The sequence below is a fragment of the Cryptomeria japonica genome, chromosome 1, assembly GCF_030272615.1.
Source record: "Cryptomeria japonica chromosome 1, Sugi_1.0, whole genome shotgun sequence".
Taxonomy (NCBI): domain Eukaryota; kingdom Viridiplantae; phylum Streptophyta; class Pinopsida; order Cupressales; family Cupressaceae; genus Cryptomeria; species Cryptomeria japonica.
Window position 1 is genome coordinate 226450873 of NC_081405.1, and position 21490 is coordinate 226472362.

The window sequence follows — 21490 nt, forward strand, 5'->3', positions numbered from 1 at the left end:
TGATGAAATTGAGCATGGATTTTTATCCAAGCATGGGTTGAATTTCCCTTATGGGGTAAATTTCAGCATTTTAATGATTTTTGAAGGGATTTTTCAATCCCAACCTATATCGATTTTCCCTTAGAGGCTTACTTTGGAGTTAATTTGCAATATTTTAATAGATAAGCCCCATTTTTAATTGCTTTTAAATAATTATTAATGATTATTTAAAATTTAAAAGCAAATTTAATAACTTGCAATAATCATTTAATGTTTGAACCTTCTAGAAGCAAGTTAGGTTTTCACCAAGCAAGTATTTATACAAGTGTTTTATCCCACATTGCTTGTGTGGTGAAAGTGAGAGGTGAAAGCAAGTATATGAGAGGAGACTTAGCATTATTTTATTATTAAATCTGCCAGGTGTCTCCATGAAAGTGATTTTTTTTCCAAGTTGGGCGAATTTTTTAGCAAGGCGTTTTTGTGAAGTGTGGGATTGAGGATTTATTTTCTTCCATTTTTTCCAGCTTGCTGATCTATTCCTCTTTAAAGACCAGTTTCAGAATTTCAATTTTGCTAAGTTTGGCGATTTTTTCAAACTTTAGCATTTTTTGGTGAAAATTGGCAATTTCATGTTTGGAGACAAGGCGATTTTTCCAACACCATTTTTGCTTGTTGTTCAGACCTTCATTGCTGCAGATTGTTGCCATTAATAACATTTTTCAGAATTCTGAAAATTTCGATTTTTGCTAAGGCAATTTTTTGGTTTTGGGGTATCCAATCCCAACTTGGGCGATTTTTCAGATTGCTGCCATCCTTCATTGCTGCAGATCAAAGCTGCCATTAACATCATTTTCAGATTTCCATTTTGGCGCCATGCTTGGGAAAATTTTGATTTTTCTTGGGAGGTGATTTGGTGCCATATTTTGGTGATTTTTATTCATGCTTGGTGGCTGCCATCATTTCCAGCCTGCTGATTGGCTTCACATCTGAGGTTTGCTTCAGATTTTGACCTCCATTAATGGCTGCCATTAATTTTCAGACTTAAGTTTTTATTGCCCAGCCAATTCCAACTTAAACATTTAGCATTTGGAGGTGTTTTATAGAGTTTTCTGTGCATTTTTTTAGACCATTTTATCGCTGTTGCAGGTCTGAAATTCCATTGTTAGGCAGCTGTCTTCAGAAATTTTCATTTCCAGCCACCTAAACATTTTTGGCGAATTTGCTTGGGGTTGTCTCCTTAGCAATTTTTCATCATTTTCAGGGATATAAACCACTTTGCAAGGTGCTGGTAAGTCTGAAGTATCCAATTTTCAGACTTGTCCTCAGAAAACTAAATTTTACCAGCCATACTTACATTCTAGAAAATGATTGTTTTCATCAATAAAACTGATTTTTTGATTTTATGCACATTTTTTAAAATTACAACATGTTTTAAAAGTCTGATTTTCAGGTTGTCTTCAGAATTTTGACCTCCATTGTTGACTGCGGAAGGTGTCTTCAGACATTCATTGTGTGAAAACACAATCTTTCACACTCTTCCTTAGTCATCATTTATCCGGTATACGCCTTTGCATTTCTAGCTTGCATATTTTCTAAGCATAAGGAGGTATTCAATGAATTTTATGGAAGGTTTCCATGCCTTAGTGTTGTCACACTTTGAACTTAATTGCTAAAATTTACCAAGTGTATGGATTATTTTCTTGACTCCATGCTCTAAATTAACTAAATCTTTAGAAAGTTAGGAGTTTTATTACGAATATTTTCCTAAGTCTAACTTCGAGCTTCGTACAGGTGCGATGTCAAAGTCGGAATATAAGGAAAGGAAAGAACTGCTTAAGACTGGATTTTATCCAAAGTTTAAGATTCCATCTAGATGGAAGGAGATCACTGATACAAACATGCATTTCTTGGACTTCGACCAGATGCAGCGTCGAATGTTCAGAGTCAGAGATCAGGTTCCTTCCCCAGCATATGCGAATATTATGAAGAGTGGCATTTTCCATGCTGCTAGATTTCCACAGTCCATACAGTGCAGTGAGCTGATCCTAGAATGTGCACGATGTTACGATCGTCTCACGAGAATGATCAAGAGTCCTAAGGGCGTTGTCATTGCCTACCTTGCTGAGGATGCCATTGCTGAGGTGTTCGGAATTCCACGCGGAACAGACATGAAGGATGTGACCACGGAGGATTATGTAGACAGATACATGAAGAAGATGGGTGTATGCAAGAATTTAATTAACAAGGAGTGGATGATTGAGCCTAGGTCTCATCATTCCAAGGCTCCCAAGATACTTATGTGCATAGATTTTAAGGAGGAATATAGTGATTTGATATTCCTACTCAACAGAGTGATGGGGATGCCGCAGGGAGCAATATTTGATGGATGGATGTTCTACCTCATTCAGGATTGTCTTAGAGGAACACTAGTGAATTGGTCCAAGATTATAAGTGACAATCTGGATTTTCAGTTGAGGAATGTAGAGCGGTCCAAGTCATTCGCCATGACTTCTTACCTAGTGTACCTGCTTGCATGATTTGTTTCGTACAGAGGATTAATATGCAAAGGTGAAGTCGGGAATGGGCAAGGACAATTCAAAAGTTATGAATGCTACCCCCAGCTAAGCATGCATAGAATTGAAGACTATAAGAGAGTGAATGATGCATTCACTATGTACATCACACGGATGCTGCAAGGCAGAATCCACAGAAGATTGTCCAAGGAGGCAACGGAGTTGATAGAAAAATATGGATCATGGTATATACGATTTCCCACTTTCACATACCTCAGGATTCATGGGTTTCAATCTGAACCATACAGACTTCCTAGGTATCCAACTGACAAAATGATATTGTTAGAAGTGGTGAAACAGCTTCTAGAGTTCGATGTTATCCAGAGAGAGAAGCACAGGATGAGAATGACGTTCCCTATTTTAGTTGGGAAGACATTAGAGGTTTGCCAATCCGCCATAGTCGCCAGCACTGCGAGTGAGGAGCTTGCATTCTATTGATTTGCTACATATAAGAAGAGAGAAAGATTCGATCCAGACAAGAAGGTCGGAAGGATCAGAGGAGAGAAGTTCACTCATAAAATTGACATAGAAGATTATTGGGCTAACCTGATGGACGAGCAAGCAGTGAAGAGAAGAATGTGGTCCAGAATGTCAGTGGATTTCATGAGGAAGTGTGGACTTTTCCTCATTCTTGATTAGGTATTAGATGATAGAGATCATACACATCCACAGTATGAGAGTGAAATGAAGAAGGCAATCCTATTGCCTCATTGGTCAGAGTCAAAAGAGATTGACCTGAATATATTGATGAGAGAGGCCTTGAATTTCTCCCGCCTATGGGTGGATATACAAATGAATAAGTTAGTTGACATGGGTGTTCCCTTCACTTATGAAAAGATGAAGCCGAAAAAGTCTACTTCCAAGGATGATCAGAGGACTGTCAGTGATGTCAGGATTCATGCAGACGAAGAGAGTCAAGCTCCCAAGAGAAGGAAGAACATGCCAGGAGAAGTCAAGGCCAGAGGGAAGAAGATTGAGGATGTGAAGAAGAAACAAAAGACTATCATTCCTCCACTCATCATTCCTTCACCCCTTCCCAGTGTCTCATCAATCGAAGTGATTGAAGTAACAGAATAGAATAAGGAGACTCAACAGTGTTCCAACATAGTGATACTACCAGAGAATATTCAGGAATTCCATGCCACAGCGACATCTGCACCTCCTGATGAGAATAATGATCAGCTGAAATCCCCTACTGTCCTTTTGGAAGTTAGTTTGGGAAATGAGGTATATGATTGGACCAAGGATAATCCTAATAACAATGAGGATGTTATCTTGGCATTGAAAGGACTTGATCGAGAAGTATGTCTTGATGATGGTATGGAGATGGCCGCTATTCCTGAATGGCTGAGGAGAAGTATGGAGAAAAGTAAACAAATGATAGAGGTACAACTTATTGATGATATTGATGATTACCTAGCTAGGAGTGCTAAGGGGAAGGAGCCCAAAAGAGCAAAGATTTTGTCGCACATAGCTAGAGATGAGACAGGAATGCGGATTGCGCAGATTGTTGTTCCTATTGCAGGCGTGACAGCGGACATTGCTACTCCTATGGATTTCCAGATCACTTCAGTCGCCCTTGGTCGTACGTCCACAAATAGGAATTCCAGGAGATTGGTGACAACCTCTAGGTAATCAATGCAAGGTTAGACAAAGCGGTTGCGGAGAATGAAAGGTACAGAGAAGAAAATATTAGACTCAGAGAGTATATTGCAGGGACAAGGCGTAGAGATCCCACCCTTATTTCCTCTATTGCGGTTGACCATGGAATACATTCACACTGCGAGGTAGCAAGAGGTATACACTCAGGTGGAAAAGTGGATTGAAAGCACAAGAAAGCAGGCAGATGATTTCCTTACTCAGTTTGTTCATGCATATGATAGGACAACAGGGCTTATATTCAAAATCCAGTATTTTGAGGGAGTTTGGGAAGAATTCCGGCCTATTCAAGACAAGACTATTCCACGCCTCTAGGCATTGAAGAAGATTCCTAGTTCCACCTTGGTCAGCAAGAACATTGTGCACAGTGGAGACAGATACGATTTCCATGGCTGGTATTGTTCACTAGCCGTGAAGAAATCAACTTATGAGAACGCCCAGTCGAGTTGCATGGAAATGGAAGGATTAATTCAGGACATTCAGATGAAGATCCTTGCCTCGATTGAGGAATTCTTGGGTGTTGATGTTAGTGATGCTAGTGGTTTACACTTAGCCGAATTAAGAGACAAAATGAAATTTATGTATTTTTGCCAGTTGGACTCTTTGAAGAAGAGTCAAATAGATGACTTGGTCTTTTTGTTGATTCATGTTCATAGTTCGCAAAGCTCATGCTAGAATGGGAGAACACTTTGAATGCTTGCTCGGATTCAATGGACGTGAGTGATTTACAGTAGGATACCTTGCCTAGCATTTCCATGGAGGAGTTAGATTCACTATTGGCTAGATTCTTGGAGTATGCTAGGAGAGAGAGAGATGCAGGGAGGAATCTTCTAAAAGATTCCCTATATGATGACTAGGTATCTTTTCATTGGGCCATATGTTGGTGGCGCCATTTTTGATGTAACCCTAATTAGGGCAATTCTAGGGTTTTGTTGGCATGATCTCGACCGTTGATCTTAGATCAATTTGGGCCATCAATTTTTGTAAGAGACTCTATATATGCCCCTTTGTCTCTCATTTGTAAGAGAGAATTTTTGTAGAATTGTTGGTATATGCTACAGCTATTTGAATCCTAATCATTGTTCAATTGTTGATGATTTTGCTCTTCAAGTGTTGTATTTGCATTCATGGTTCTCAATTCCTCCAAGTTAGATTAGAATTTATTTTCATGTATGTTAGATTGAGTGGAAGAGTTGTTGAATTCATTTGTGTGGAATCCTTAATCCATACCACTAGCCTCTTGCCGCTGGTAAATGCGCCTTGTGTGGTCAACTAGAATTTAAGTAAGCATAACTTGAACTATTACGCGTCCGTTGACAAGCATCAACTTGGATGGTGATAGCCTGAAAATCTTTAAGTATACCTTAGACAATTGCACTAAGCTTGTGTCAATACCTGATTGTGAGACCTTGCCTAGTTTGATTCCACTAAATCCATTCATCATTTCCTACATTCTTAGGTTTAGAATAGACTTCCTAAACCCTACTCTTTTCCCCATTTTTTAGTAAGAAGTAAATCAAGAGCCATATTGATAAATCTTAAGTTGCAAGCACACCTATTCCGCATCATTCATGATAATCCAAACATTTGCGTAAGCCCCCAAGTGAAACACAACAATTCACATCAACCACTAAACTTACCCACTCGTCAAGACCTGACATGTAGAAACCTTGGAATCATTTTAGTTGATCTCATTCTTAGCATCTGAGGTGATTTTGTTCAAGAGAGGGTAAATTACTTTGGTATTTATTCTGTATTGTTATGTGCATAAAAAACACATCAACAGGACCTTGTATGATGATGACCCGGATTTTGCAGAACCTTGGAGAGAATGTAGAGAACCGGTTACGGTAGACATAAGGAAGTGGTTGGATTACTTCATTCAAGATGGGATGTTATTCAAAGGAGTTCAGTTGTGCATACCTAAGAGTTCTATGAGGGAGAATTTGATAAAGGAGAAACATAGTGGAGGATTAGCCGGACATTTGGTGTTGATAAAACAGTAGTAGTGGTGAGTGAGCATTACTTTTGGCCCCAGATTCATAAGGATGTTAGGAAATATGTGCAAAGTTGTAGAGTTTGTCAAGTTGCAAAGGGTAGTAGTCAGAATGTGGGATTGTATAAACCTTTGACAGTATCGGAAAGACCTTGGGAAGATATAAGCATGGATTTCATACTAGGATTGCCTAAAACACAGATAGGGAATGATTCTATATTTGTGCTAGTGGATACATTCTCGAAGATGGCTCATTTCATACCTTGTAAGAAAACATCATATGCAGTACATATAGCAGACCTAAATTTCAAGCAAGTGGTGAGATTGCATGGATTACCTAAGAGCATAGTTTCAAATAGAGACACTAAGTTTGTTGGTTATTTTTGGAGAACATTTTGGAAGAAGATGAAGACAGATTTGAAGTTTAGTTCTACTTTTCACCCACAGACTAATGGATAGACAGAAGTAGTTAACCGGAGCTTGGGAAATTTGTTAAGATGTTTAGTTGGAGACAAAACCGGAAGTTGGGATTTGATTCTTGCACAAGCAGAGTTTGCCTACAATAATTTAGTAAACAGGAGTACCGGAAGGACACCTTTTGAGATTGTTACCAGAGCATAGCCTAGAGGTATATCAAAATTAAGAGATATTAGCAATGAAGATTGGAGAAGTGTAGAGGCAGAAGAATTTGTAGATCACATGGACTTACATATTCAAGTTAAGCAACATTTGGAGGACATGAACAACAAGTATAAGGAGAAAGCAGATGAGAAGAGGAGACATAAGGAATTTGAAGTTGGCGATGAAGTGATAGTGTACCTGAGAAAAGAAAGATTCCCGGTTGGAACTTATAACAAGTTGCTGATGAGGAAGTTTGGACCTTGCAAGATTTTGATAAAGTTCAATTTTGGAAAAGCATATGAAGTGGAGCTACCGAATAGTTTGAGTATTTCACCCATATTTAACATTGCAGATCTTCATCAGTATCATGAACCAGAATTCAGTGAGGACAATATTGCAGACTTGGAGAAACAGTTGCCCCGGAAGGAACCGGATCAGATTGAAGACATTTTGGACAGTAGGATTGGACGTAGTACCCGGAGCAGTCAGTATAAGGAGTATCTTGTGAAGTGGAAGAACAGACCAGTTGAAGATTCATCTTGGATTTCTCAGATAGAGGTAGACTGCCTTGGTTTTCCTCTGACACCAGCAAAGTGAGAGACTCACTTTTTCAACAATCCCTAATGTTTGATGTAGGAGCATCCCCGATTCATGGCAATCTTGCATCAACCAAAAATATTTCCTTTCTGTTTTGCATTTCATTTTGCATTTTCTGGCATTGGCTCACCGGATCTCGAGGAGTTGGATTTTGCTTGAGGACTTGATCATCTACCTTATTCCCAAACTGTGGAGCATTTGGATAATTTTTCGGCAAGTTATCGCTACCGGTTTTTGAGACAGTTTTCTGAAACCGGTTGCCTGGTTGTAACCTACTGGGATCTACCATATCCCTTTCGTAGCTTGCGGAGCCCTGAGTGTTGATTTTGATGTTCCTTGGCATGTGGCCGACCTTTCCTTGTGAGCTACACTTCATCCTTTGGATTTTCAGGAGGAATTTCTCTAGCGGAGGCCAACCTTGTTGTTTTTACACGTTAGGTCTTGTTCTTCGGCATTTGATCCTTTTTGGGCCGACTGGATCCCTTTGGATCGTATAAATCATTGTGATTGAGCATTTGAATGCAAATAAGTAGAGATAAGACGAGACAAGTTAAGATATAGAACATAGAAGATAGATCTGAAGATTTGAGGCCCCGGTCCTGACCTGTTATGTGATTAAGCATGTTTTAGTAGACCAATGAGCTGGTTTCTGTAACCCAGTTGCTACCAGTTGATTGTAAACAGTTTTCATGATATAATTCATTCAATTCTGCATTGCCTCTATCATATCCTTGTGTTTGTTGATTTTGTAACTAGGTTAGGAAACTGAATAGGATTCAGATTGCCTTAAAGGCATCATCCGAATCCTTCTAGGGCTGGGCCCTATCTCTATGTGCATAGGGCTGGCCCCTTTATCCCCTACATGCCAAACATAAAAGAAACTCATGCTTCCATTATAGGGCCGACCCTATATTGAAATGTACGAAGTTAAGCCTACACTCCAAATGTGTGGACCTATCCACATCATTGTAATATGCAAAAATGGTTTTAGCGCCCAAGGTTAAATGGGCCGACTTAGAGATAAGTAAAAAGATGAACCCCATATATGTACCAGCCACTTGCAAGGCTTAAAGACATATTCACATTCATGCGGATTTGAGAGGTGCGAAATATCCTTGCTCCTTATAGTGCGAATTCTTCCTCCAAAGGTCAGCAAGGAAGGTGCTGCGAAACATTTCTGTTGGTGATGCGAAATACTACAGTCTGCTGCAAAGATAGCGAACAAGCTGAAGCCCTTGAATCACACACAAATCGGCGGTTATGAGATAAGTTTGATTTCAGCTGATAATTGTGCCCTAGCTGGGTTGTTATTGTACTTACAATTCAATATAACATAATCAGATCTAAGGATCTATTGTTGCTGGGTTTTTCCTCCTAGAGGGAGGTTTTCCCAAGGTATTTGTGTCTTTGTGTTCATTTTGCTTATCTCTATTTATCAACAAACAATCTAATTAGGAGCTAATTCTGATTTCTGGGTTCTTATATTAATCCGAAAGGCTAATTTCAACAGTGTTTCTGTTGTGTTTACTCTTGCTGAATGGCCGAGAGAGGTCTCTCCTAATTGGTGACTGCACCAAAACATGACAAGCCCATTTTGCAAAATTTGATTGATGAAACGAAGAAAAACTAAAAATATCATAAAAGGCCCAAGGGGACGCACCAAACAGGTTCTCACAAAAAGAATGGTTTCATCTTTTATTTTGGCTTTTTTCCATCTTTGATGTTAGTGTTATGTAATGTAATGTGGTTCTTAATATAATTTTGGGATGGGGAGTCTTTTAAATTGAAAGCTTCATAATGCCTTCTTTTTGTTGTGAATGGATATTTTGTTAAGTTTGATAGTTAGGTTTTTAAAGTAATTTTGCAAGATAATTACTTGAATTTGAATAAGGTTTCCGAATTCCCAAGCTTCCTAAGTTTGATCAGTTAATGGGAGATTGCATTCAAGAAGAGTTTCGGCTGGCTGCAAAAGGAAAGATTAAGAACCCTTATGATGAGCAACATGTCCTCTTGGCTAAGAAGGAAGGCAACCATTGGAAGAAGAATGATCTCAAGAGAAATAGAGATTTCAGATCTGCTACCCCTCATTCAAGGAAGAGACCAAGAGACTTATCTCACATCCAATGCTTCCGATGCAACAAGCTTGGCCACTTTGCAAGGGACTGTCAAACTCAGGTCGAGCAAGAAGATGCAAACATAAATGAAGTATCAAATCGTGAAGATTTCCTCCTTTGATCTATTGGTTTGTTGATCCATCCTTAAGTTAAAATTCTGATCTTGCTGTTTCATTTCAGTAATGATGTATTAGGAAACTAATCCTTACAGCTGTTCTAAAAGGAAAATTATTGGTTTACAAGCACGATCCATGAAGGCCCACTTCAGCTCATGCCTTCGGATCTAGATTTGAAAGTCTACTCAAACTTTCTCCTTATTAAGGATACAAATTTGATGAATTCTATTTTAGATTTAGGATTGGTTCCAACCTTAAGTCAGGAAATTGTAGTGGATTTATCAACTAGATAGGCTTTTAGAGGGAGCCTCATGTTTTCTTGATTTTGATGAGTTCTAATCATTGTGTTTCAGATAATGAAATTGATATGTCTAAATGAATTACTTGATTATTGCAAAATGTTTATTTTATGATGATACTAACCATGATACACTGGGTGTATCATCCACCCTTTGCGGAGTGCAAGGTGGTAGTTCTTGCTCACCCTCTGCAGAGTGCAAGGTGGCAGGTTTCTCTCATCCTCTGCGGAGTGCAAGGTGGCAGGTTTCTCTCACCCTCTGCGGAGTGCAAGGTGAGTTCACCCTCTGCAGTGTGCAAGGTGACAGATTGTCCTTCTTTGGGAGAAGTTTATGTATCCTCTGCGGTTGTGCATGATTTATGTTATATGGTTATATATATCTTTGAATATTAATTATTGCAGGTTTGCATATGGAAAAGTCTCTTTCATCCTTTGTGGATGTGCATGATGAAAGATAATGGTGTTATATGAAAAAAATAAATGGTGTTATATGCAGGTTCCCAGGAAAGTGTGAAGTTATGAAGCATTGGCTTCTTCCTCTGTAGGCATTGCTAGAGAAGATCATGTAAAGGTTCATTGTAATGAAATTGCGTGATCAAATCACGAATTGTATATTGATTGAACTATTAGGGCTGCACCCTAATCCTAAACCTTGTAAATGTTCATGCCATGGGTTTGTCCATGTGAATTTGGTTATGTATTTATTTCCTTCCCTAGTTAAGAGGGAGTGTTGATTTTGTAACTAGGTTAGGAAACTAAATAGGATTCGGATTGCCTTAAAGGCATCATCCGAATCCTTCTAGGGCTGGGCCCTATCTCTATGTGCATAGGGCTGGCCCCTTTATCTCCTACACGCCAAACATAAAAGAAACTCATGCTTCCATTATAGGGCCGACCCTATATTGAAATGTACGAAGTTAAGCCTACACTCCAAACATGTGGACCTATCCACATCATTGTAATATGCAAAAATGGTTTTAGCGCCCAAGGTTAAATGGGCCGACTTAGAGATAAGTAAAAAGATGAACCCCATATATATACCAGCCACTTGCAACGCTTAAAGACATATTCACATTCATGCGGATTTGAGAGGTGCGAAATATCCCTGCTCCTTATAGTGCGAATTCTTCCTCCAAAGGTCAGCAAGGAAGGTGCTGCGAAACATTTCTGTTGGTGATGCGAAATACTACAGTCTGTTGCAAAGATAGCGAACAAGCTGAAGCCCTTGAATCACACACAAATCGGCGGTTATGAGATAAGTTTGGTTTCAGCTGATAATTGTGCCCTAGCTGGGTTGTTATTGTACTTACAATTCAATATAACATAATCAGATCTAAGGATCTGTTGTTGTTGGGTTTTTCCTCCTAGAGGGAGGTTTTCCCAGGGTATAGGAGGTTTTCCCAGGGTATTTGTGTCTTTGTGTTCATTTTGCTTATCTCTATTTATCAGCAAACAATCTAATTAGGAGCTAATTCTGATTTCTGGGTTCTCATATTAATCTGAAAGGTTAATTTCAACAGTGTTTCCGTTGTGTTTACTCTTGCTGAATCGCTGAGAGAGGTCTCTCCTAACCGTGACTGCACCAAAACATGACAAGCCCATTTTGCAAAATTTGATTGATGAAACGAAGAAAAACTAAAAATATAATAAAAGGCCCAAGGGGACACACCAAACAGGTTCTCACAAAAAGAATGGTTTCATCTTTTATTTTGGCTTTTTTCCATCTTTGATGTTAGTGTTATGTAATGTAATGTGGTTCTTAATATAATTTTGGGATGGGGAGTCTTTTAAATTGAAAGCTTCATAATGCCTTCTTTTTGTTGTGAATGGATATTTTGTTAAGTTTGATAGTTAGGTTTTTAAAGTAATTTTGCAAGATAATTGCTTGAATTTGAATAAGGTTTCCAAATTCCCAACCTTTTAAAAGGAAAGTTTAGAGGATGTTGTAAATGTTTAACGAAATATATGAATTGGTATAAAATGAACTATTTTAAACCTCGGGTCATAGTTCCTCTTAATTCATCAATTATATTAACTGCTCCCTATGTCATAAGGTTCAAGATTAAATTTTCCTTGTATAAATTTGATTTAAAAGAAAATATAAATAATATATTCAGAAAATGATCCAAAATGTCATAAGGTTCGAGATTAAATTTGCCTTAAATAAATTTGATTTAGAAGAAAATATAAATAATGTATTTGCAAAATGATCCAAATAGTTTAAAACTTAAAATTGATAAATAAATTTGGATTTATCCATACAATCATATAAAATTATAAATATATACATATTTAGTGTAAAATTAAAAATTAATTTAAAATATCACATACATAACATGTATAATGTATATAATAAGAAAAATCACTATAGAAATCAAATTCATAATCTATAAATTAAATAATATTAACTTTTAAAATTATATAATATTATATTAATAAATAAATAATATTAGACTTTGTATACCCTGAGTTGGCCTAGTGGTGGAGAACTTGTGCCTTTGAAAGAGAGGTCACAAGTTCAAATCCCATAAGGGGGTAGGGTATGTACACCTTATCGGCTTCGGCCCATTACCAATCACAAAAATAAGAATATTAGACTTCAAATATAATATTTTAAACATATATAATATTATATAAATAAATTAGAAATATTGAACTTTAAATATATTGTACTAAATATTAAATTATTTAATACAAATCAATTCCTAAATTAATAGTTAAACTTTTGTGTTTCAAGTCTCTTAGTTTTTCCTCGATACAAACAGGCCTAAACTCATTGCTCAACAAATACCCACATGAATCATTGTAGAATCCCTAGAAATTAAAGCTCAAGAGTGCAAAATGGTCCCACACGAATCATTGTAGAATCCCTAGAAAATCCTACAAAGATTAGAATCTAGTATGAATTTCAAATGTCACCATAATTTGTAATGTTAGTATGCCAATTGGAAAAAGGCAAATAATCCTGACGAACCACAAAAAAGGCCAAAAAAATCCTACCCTAAAAAAGGCAGAAAAAATTCTCTAAACCCTAAAAAAGCTCAAAAATCCCCTAAAAAAAGCAGTGAAACATGGGGATGCGTTTCCCCCCAATTTCTTGTCGTTTCGGGGACAAGGACATCTACGAGACATGGGAATGGGGTGGGGATGTCTCCCCGCTGAACCACCACCACTCTTGGGATGCCGCTAAGACATCAGGGACGGTGCGATATCCCAGAGACTCCCAAAAGTCTCCTGATTGTCTTGGGGCGCTAGGAGTCTTCCATAGACCCCACTTGGAAACTTGGTCATTAAGGAAAAAATGGTGAAAATGGGGTCTTATACTTATTCCTTACACATTTTTTTAATACTAGTTTTTCAAGTATTATATGTATTTGTGCCACCTCTTGCTGCCATCACCACGTTGTCCCCAAACTTAGGCCCTTGGTTCCCTTGTACTCGAAACCCGTTCCCCCATCCTCACATCCCCCTTTTAGGAAACTCAACGAAACATTGAAAAAAACATTTTTCTAAAATATATTTATTAAAAATGCCATGCCATTTTATCCATACAAATATGAAGCAAATTGCAACAAATTTTCAATAATTCTTTGAAATTTGCCAAATTTCGAACTTCATGGCCGAAATTCAGCGAGCTCTGTGACTTAGATTGCAACTAAGTCTAGAGTTTGATTCTCATCTTTGCTAGTCATTTTTTCAGCTCTACTCTTTATCTTTTTGTGAAAGAGGTGAAATAGACGGAATATTAAAAATCATTGTTACACGAAGTCCCCTCCCCTCTGCCTTGCATTCAAATCAATCAAATTTAATAAAAAACACTTTTGTACTCATTTATGGATTCATTGGATACATCTTGTGATCGAATCTTGTGTTCCTAATGAAATTTAAGCAATTTTTTAAGTTGTTGAGTTTTTTCTGAGTCATATTTTTTGGGCTTGGCGAGTTTTTCCCGAATCCGAGTTTTTCAACTATGATTTCTTGGAACGAACAACCACTTGGTCAATTGCGATTGTGTATAAGGATAACAACAAATTTTTACTTTTCAAAACAAAGCAGTACTTCAAAACTTAATCATCCACAATAGTAACACATGCAAGATCTAGCAATTAGAAACACAAGATGAACACATGATTTACGTGGAAACCCTTGCAAGAGAAAACCATGACAAAATATTTATTTTGTCTTTAAAACTTCTTACAATCTTCATAGGCACCGACCTGCTGGAGACACCAATCCCCACAAATGAGCACCAACTCAGCAAGAGACACCAATCTCCTTGAATATGAGGCACCAATCTCCAAAAGAATAATGTGTGATGACCGTTATATTATGTTCACTTTATGGACTACTTTAAACATTTCAGTACATTATTATTATTAAAAGATTATTATTATTCACAAATTAATATTAAAATTATCCACAAATTATTATTAATAATATGGTGGTATTAATATGTGCATTGCACATTATTATTAATGGAATATAATACTGTCATAATATGTACATTGATTCTTTATCACTTATATGATATAATAAATATATATATATATATATATATATATATATATATATACAATGGCGAAGGAGGGTGTGAGAGCATTGCAAGAGAGATACAACGTATGAGCATCCTTCTAGATACGCCACCTCGAAGTGGGACAAGATTAGCCCATAGAGGCCAAAGGAGTACAAAGGGTATGGTCTTTGGGTTTAGGAACAGATGGTTTCTAGGGCACTCTTTGCAATGTTTTCCCTCTTCTCCACCATGGCTTACAAATACAAGTCAAATTGTTAAGGTATTAGGATGATGACTAGATGAGGGTCAAAGACACCTTATTGTAGCTTCCCTACTATCTCCACATGGATCAATTGTTGAAGTGAATCAATCATAAGAGGTGAGAGGTTGATATGATGGAGGGGAACGGTGTAAAGCCCTTACTAGGTACGCCACCTCATGATGATGGTTAAGGACCATCGGTTAAGGACCACATGAGACCACAAAGGATAAGGTCTTGCTGTTGGGCGTAGGGTAGAGGATACTTGGGGCACCTCATCATGGCTTCCAACTCAACCCTCGTTATGGTTGAGTTTTCATGTAATTGTTGTTATTGGTTGTGTAGATCAATATATACATATCCTAACCCTAGAATTGGAAGTATTTCATGAGTTATATCTACATTGTTGTCTAATCTCATTATGGGTTTCGAGAAATAGGCTTATCTCATCTTATTCTTAAAATGAAGATTAAATCCCTACGTTTGCCCTTGTTTCATTTTGGATTTGTGAATCTAGGGCAAACTAGAAGGTGATCCCAAAAGGGGACATTACATAATATAATGAGTATTTGATCTTCTTCTTGAATCAGATCTAATTCTCCTTTACAAATCGGCTCAACACTTTGACAAAATCTGCCTTAACATATGCTTAATACATCTCTTACATCTGCCCAAAATTCTTCTTCAAATATGCTTATAAGGTTCACCAAATTCTGCTCATTGATCTGCAATAATATTCTTCATAAGTTTGTTATAACATCCCTTCACAAATCTACAAACAACATTTATTTCTGCTCTTTGTAATGTCCCCTCTTTCTTAATTGATCACTCAAATGTAGAGATTTGCCTATCATCCATCTCCATAGGCAAATCCAGTGGATAGGAGATATCAATGCTGGCAAGTGGGGTCTTACACTTGGCAATTTGCGCTAGGATGACTTATTTTTATGAAGACTTAATGTTATTTCATTATAAAAGCACTTTTTGCTAAAAAAGGAAAATTAATTAAAGTGACTTTATAAGGTGAAGTTATAAAGTTAAAATAAAATATTAAAAAGTACCCCCATGGCACACACCACTAGGCAACATAATGTTGTTTTAAAAAGGTGGTCTTTCTTAATGATGAATAAGACCCTCAAAGGGGGTCGAACTCTCTAGGAGAGAGTTTATTTTAATAAATTCATTAAAATAAAGCAAGGAGAATCCTAAATGGTACGATTAGGGTTAGGAGGCAATAAAGTAACAAGAGGTGTCTTAATTTCAACATCTTACATTCATTTTTTACATCAGCAAATTGGGATTTGAGCTTTGGAGATGAATTTCAGCAACAAATCAAACTTCTAGGAATGAAAACTCCCTAAAGATAGGTGAATTGGATGAAACCCTAGTTCACAGTTGAGGGAAATCCATACAAGGTTTCTATTGGAGCTTCAGAGGATACTATTCACAACAGATATCAGAGTTTCTATTGCAGATCCAAAGGGTTTGAGACCACCTTAGGACAACCATACCATTCCTAGAGCCAGTCGTACCAACTCCTTAGCTAGCCGTACCATCTAGCAAGCCCTAGGTTGCACAACTTGGTCGTACCAGCCAAGAAAGGGTTTGGAATTTGAGTGGACTTTATTATTAGCATGCTCCACCAGTGTCTTGGTGATCACATCAAGCTATAGGAGCCAATTTTGGTTCAAATTGTATGTTCTTTCAGTAGATTCAATAATCTTCCCTAGAGGCTAAGTGCGGTACTTAGCAATTCCCCTATTTCTTTCAGTATTTGTTTTTGATAATTAGTGTAGAAGCAAATAAAGCCATTTGGAGTCATCCTCGCTAGTTGGAAGCGCACAGATTGTGATCTCTTGAAATTTATCAATAAAATCCTCTCTTGATTGAGCGTTGGACTCTTGGTATGCAAATAATTGTTGTGGTCAACTAATTCTCTTAATTCTGAAAATTATTGTCTTGCTGTTCCAAAAAATCAGTACTCAAAATTGAATCATCAGTCATTTATATCTTTGCATTTTGGGTTCAAAAATACTGTTTCACTGGCATACTTTCATGTTTAAACCCTATGCAATCATTGGCATCAGAACTAAAGCAAAACCTCTGAAAAACTATCCAAATCCTTCAATCAGCAACATTAAAAATAAGAAAAATTCAGTATAGACTGGCTGGGGGTCTTTCACTCTTCTATATTCAATGAATGCTTGTCACATAAACCCCAAATGGTCTTCTATTTATTCATGCTAATGCACCTCTTCATCCAATGGTTACATCCCTCCATGCTGGTTGGTCAAGGTAGCATGTAAGTTTTTTTATTTATTTTTTATTTTCTTGCCCAGTGGGTGCTCATCCCAATGAGGTTGGCCCGAGCAAAAAAGATTTTTATTTAACTAATTTGCAACCCCATGGAAAGGCACACCTCTCAAGGGGGTTATCTCTCTTTGAAAAATATTTAAAATGCTTGTTAACTCCCATAATTGGGTCAGATCCAAGAGTGAGGTCAGCCACATCTATAAAAAAATTATTTTGTGATTCTTAAATCATTTGGGGAGGGCGCCAAGAGGCTAAGGGTCGGTCCTTACCAACAAATTTATTTATTTAATTTTATTTCTGATTTCATTGACCTTTAGAAGGGCGATCCTATGATAGCAACAAACATATGCAATTAGTAAAGTCTCCTCCATAGCTGGCCTTTGTCACCAATGACAACAATTTCCAACAATATGCTTAAAGCACTGGACTGATGTCACACCAGTTCCATTTAAAACATGCTTTCAAGAAGATTATAGAAAGTAGCTATAATAAAGATATTAAACAATGCTGAAAAATAGGATTTATCTCGAGGAAAATCAAACTTGTGTTCATTGTTTCAATAGTTGACCATTTGAAGATATAGTAAAGATTTGCACGAATATATTGAAAGATATGTAAGGGATAAAGAAACTTACTACAAAAGTTCAGGAATTATCAAATCCATGAGTTTACAATGAAAAATACGAGGACATATACAAACTAGACAAGTAAATTGGAAAACTAAAACAAGAAAAAAAGTCATGATGCAGACATGCTACACAAAGAAAATTGAAAAGATGAAGTACACTATCAGGCTTGAACGAAGTTACATTAACAGAAATTAATACTAACAAGAATAATTTTTGCTTTATTGGACTATACCAGGATATTATAGAAAAGAGTTTTGAGAGATATAACTTAAAAAGTGCATTGCAAATATATGGCTAGAATTTCTAGAAATTCTCCTCTTTATATACAGAAAATTCAATCAACAAAAGAGCACTTCTTCCACCTTTACGAGACATGTTATTTCGGAAGGGCAGTGAGTAGTTCAGCAGCACAAAAAAACAAAATTTAGACTGCATTCCAAGGCATTTTCTCCCTATACACGGTGTATAAATTCCACTGTATCAGCAGTGAAACCTATATATCAAAACAACAAAGAGGAATCAGCCAATTCTTCATTCATTAGGCAAAATTAACCCAGTATAATAGAGGTCTACTTCAACAAAAGAATGAGTCTGTCATAGACCATCATAAAGATAATTAGTCCATTATAGGTTATTTATCCCCTGATGACAGTAAGTTAATGGCAATGCTGCCAAACAAAAGCTTAATAGAAGTACTTATGCATATGGCACTTACCTGATTAACTCAGGTATTTCTCATCTTGAAGCACAATGATTTTCTATCTTGATCTGATCTGGAAACAACGGATAATGAGGCATGTGCTGACTCTGAGTTGACTCAGATGTTTGATTTTCTAGTGCATTTTCATGGCTAAAAGAAAGGCCGTTTCAAATCAATAAAACTTGATGAACTTTTGCAAATGCTAACCGTTGCAGATTTGTGATTTCCAACATCTCAGATTTTAGGAATAAGTTTCAGAATTTGAAAGGTCATTATGTAAATCCTAGCATGCATTTTTCCTTGGGGAATGGTTTAGGAAATCTATGCAACCCACATATAAAATACAGGATATATATTTTTTTCTGGCCTTGCCATTTGTAATTTATATTCAGCCTAACCGTGCTTCCATTAATCTTTTGAGTGTTTACTACTTCTATATGTTTTGGTGGAGAGGGAGAGCATTCATTGAGTTCATACCATTTTGCATTATACACTAGCATATCATAAAACAACAGATTAATATTTTCTTTGATATTAAGAAATCTGGAAATAATATTGACTGAAATTTGTATGCCTATGGTCCAGGGAAAAACTTTATCTTAGTACAAGTCTGATTTAGAATTTTAAATTGATAAAAAGTATGAGAAGTAAAATAATAGTGATTAATGAATCTGCAATTATCATAAATTCTACACATTCTGTTTAAATATAATATATTTACCAGCAGCTTCAGCTTGTTTGCACATTGTAAGAAAAGAGGATGGGCTTAAACAATCTGGAAGAGAAATGACTGCATTTGTCGCAGATTTGAAAAGACTTATAACGGGACTATTTCCATCTTCTGCAAGAATCTGTTGTGCCTGGCCATCCTTTCCAGGTAGTATTCCCAACCATGGTGCTATTTGCATGAACTGTGTCGTTTCAACTTCCCTCTGCAATGATAAATCATTTTTGTTAGAAATCAATACAATGCCTGACAAAAAATATACAAATAATGATATCCACTGTCATTCATAAATCAATCTCCAAAACCAATTAACTCAACCTGGCACCCCAACATAACAAGCCATCCCTTAATTTTGTCAATACTGTATAACAAGATATACAAAAATGAGGTTCATATGCATCATCATCACACAATCTTCTTCAGGAACAATTTCACACGAAAACAGAAAAAATATGAGTATGGTACTTGCTCTTCATATGACCAACCGATTTTAAAAGTTAGGCATATATACACACTAAAGATGGATGAAAAAAATGCAAATCTATATAATTTGTGAAAAGCTCTATGAGAAAAAAATGGGAAATAGATAAAAGAGTACCCTACTTGAAACGTTAAAAGAGAAATATAAAATTCCAGCATTTGATTGATGAATCAAAGGGCAGTTTATATTAATGCCCATAGATAAAAACAAGTACTCCAGCCTCAACCCTGATAATACCAACTGATGAAATTTATATACCGACTGAATATTAATACCTACTGGGTTTATTCAAACATGACAAGAGGAAGAGAACACAGGGCATCCTCAAGGTTGTTGATGTTCTTTGCTACATACTTCCTTGGTATACATGATTGTCCATGCAGACAATAAACTGCCATTATTTGGGTAGGGAAAAATGCAAAAGTACTCGTCTAAGGGAATATGATGAGCAACAGAACAAGCATAGAATTGCAGTTTGGTTCAACCCATAGTTTGCAAACTCTGAGTTGCCGAGAACTCTCTATTATTTTTGCTGGGCGAGTTTTCACAAGTTTAACTCTTGTGATTTTATAGATGCAAAAAAACATGGGTAAAAATGTCAACGCATGTAAAATGCTGCTTAAAATGCATTTTTCACATGTTGTTTTTGCTATAAAATCATGCATTTTCTCCTTTGAGTTGTCAATTATTAATTTAATATATTTTATAATTGAATTTTACAAAAAAAATATGTTTCTTCAAGAGATTTTAATTTTTAGTACTTTCTAAGTTGCTGACTTTTTGCCAAAGTTTTTGTTGAGTATTTGCTAAGATGAAAATTTTGGGCTTTCTGAGTACTCTTTGAGTCCGAGTCTGCAAGCTATGGTTCAACCAACACTTACATGGAAAACAATACTATCATTCCAAACCTCCCTTGAAGACCATTTCTGGGGGTTGGTAATCATCACTCCAATTTTTCGCTATGTAGCATTTAAGATACTCCATCCCTCCAAACACCACTAAATCATTGTGGTAAGGATAAATTATCATTATTGCATTTAAGCTGTTTAGCTCAAGGGTAAGAATCATTAAGGTACCTACCAACATATTCAACAAAGGAGATAGTAACACTATATAATGCTATTAGACATTGGAGTGACGAGTACATAGAGGTTCATCTCCTTACATAGAGTTTGAAGATGTAACTGACAATAAATAAACATGGCATTTCTCCAAGATTCTAAAAACTAATGATAATAGTTAATATTATTACACACCACCAAGTCATTACAATGACTTTATTACAAAAGGTAAGCTTTATATTCTAACGGAACAAAAGACCTATTCCTCACTCAGATAGAATAATAAATTATCATACATATATTTTCCTTATTCCAGAATGCATTTGTTATTCACATGACCTCCATATATAATCATATGCATGAATCTCGAAATGGACAATGGGTAATGCATCAAATAATTGTAGTGAATGCCAAGCCATAAGTAGACCTAGTTCTCCTCAAAGCTAGTCTCAATGAGGCAGATGTAGACCTAGTTCTCCTCAAAGCTTGCTTTCCGAAAGCCTCAGCCACAATGGGCAGGTTAATCTTCTTTTACAAATTCTCCATTTTGTTTGCATGAGTTTGTTTAGACTTCTTCCGGATCAGCTTGTCCAAAATCTCAGAAGCTGCCCCAAACCTTCCTTATTCGGATCTACCGACAATTTCAACGTCTCAATGTTCTTCTCTACATACTCCTCAGATATCTCATATGGTAGTTTTGGTAGCCAAGTAGTCCTTGGCTCAACAACTTCAATGTAACAATGGTCCTTGCTGACCAGAAACGTGACTTCGTTTTTGTATTTCCGGACCAATCCACTAGGGATTCTCTCTCTCTCTCTCTCTCTCTCTCTCTCTCTCTCACATCTTATCCAGAA

General features: G+C 36.7%; 1 protein-coding gene across 5 annotated transcripts in view; it reads right to left on the minus strand.

Annotated features, from left to right (window-relative positions):
• LOC131074633 (protein PIR) overlaps window positions 1-21490 on the minus strand; it is a 316612-nt gene that overhangs the window by 29945 nt on the left and 265177 nt on the right. For all 5 annotated transcript variants that reach the window (XM_058011289.2, XM_058011287.2, XM_058011288.2 and 2 more), the window contains one exon: window positions 19089-19299. In XM_058011289.2, the coding sequence (XP_057867272.2) occupies window positions 19089-19299 (211 nt within the window). The remainder of the gene's footprint in view (window positions 1-19088; window positions 19300-21490) is intronic.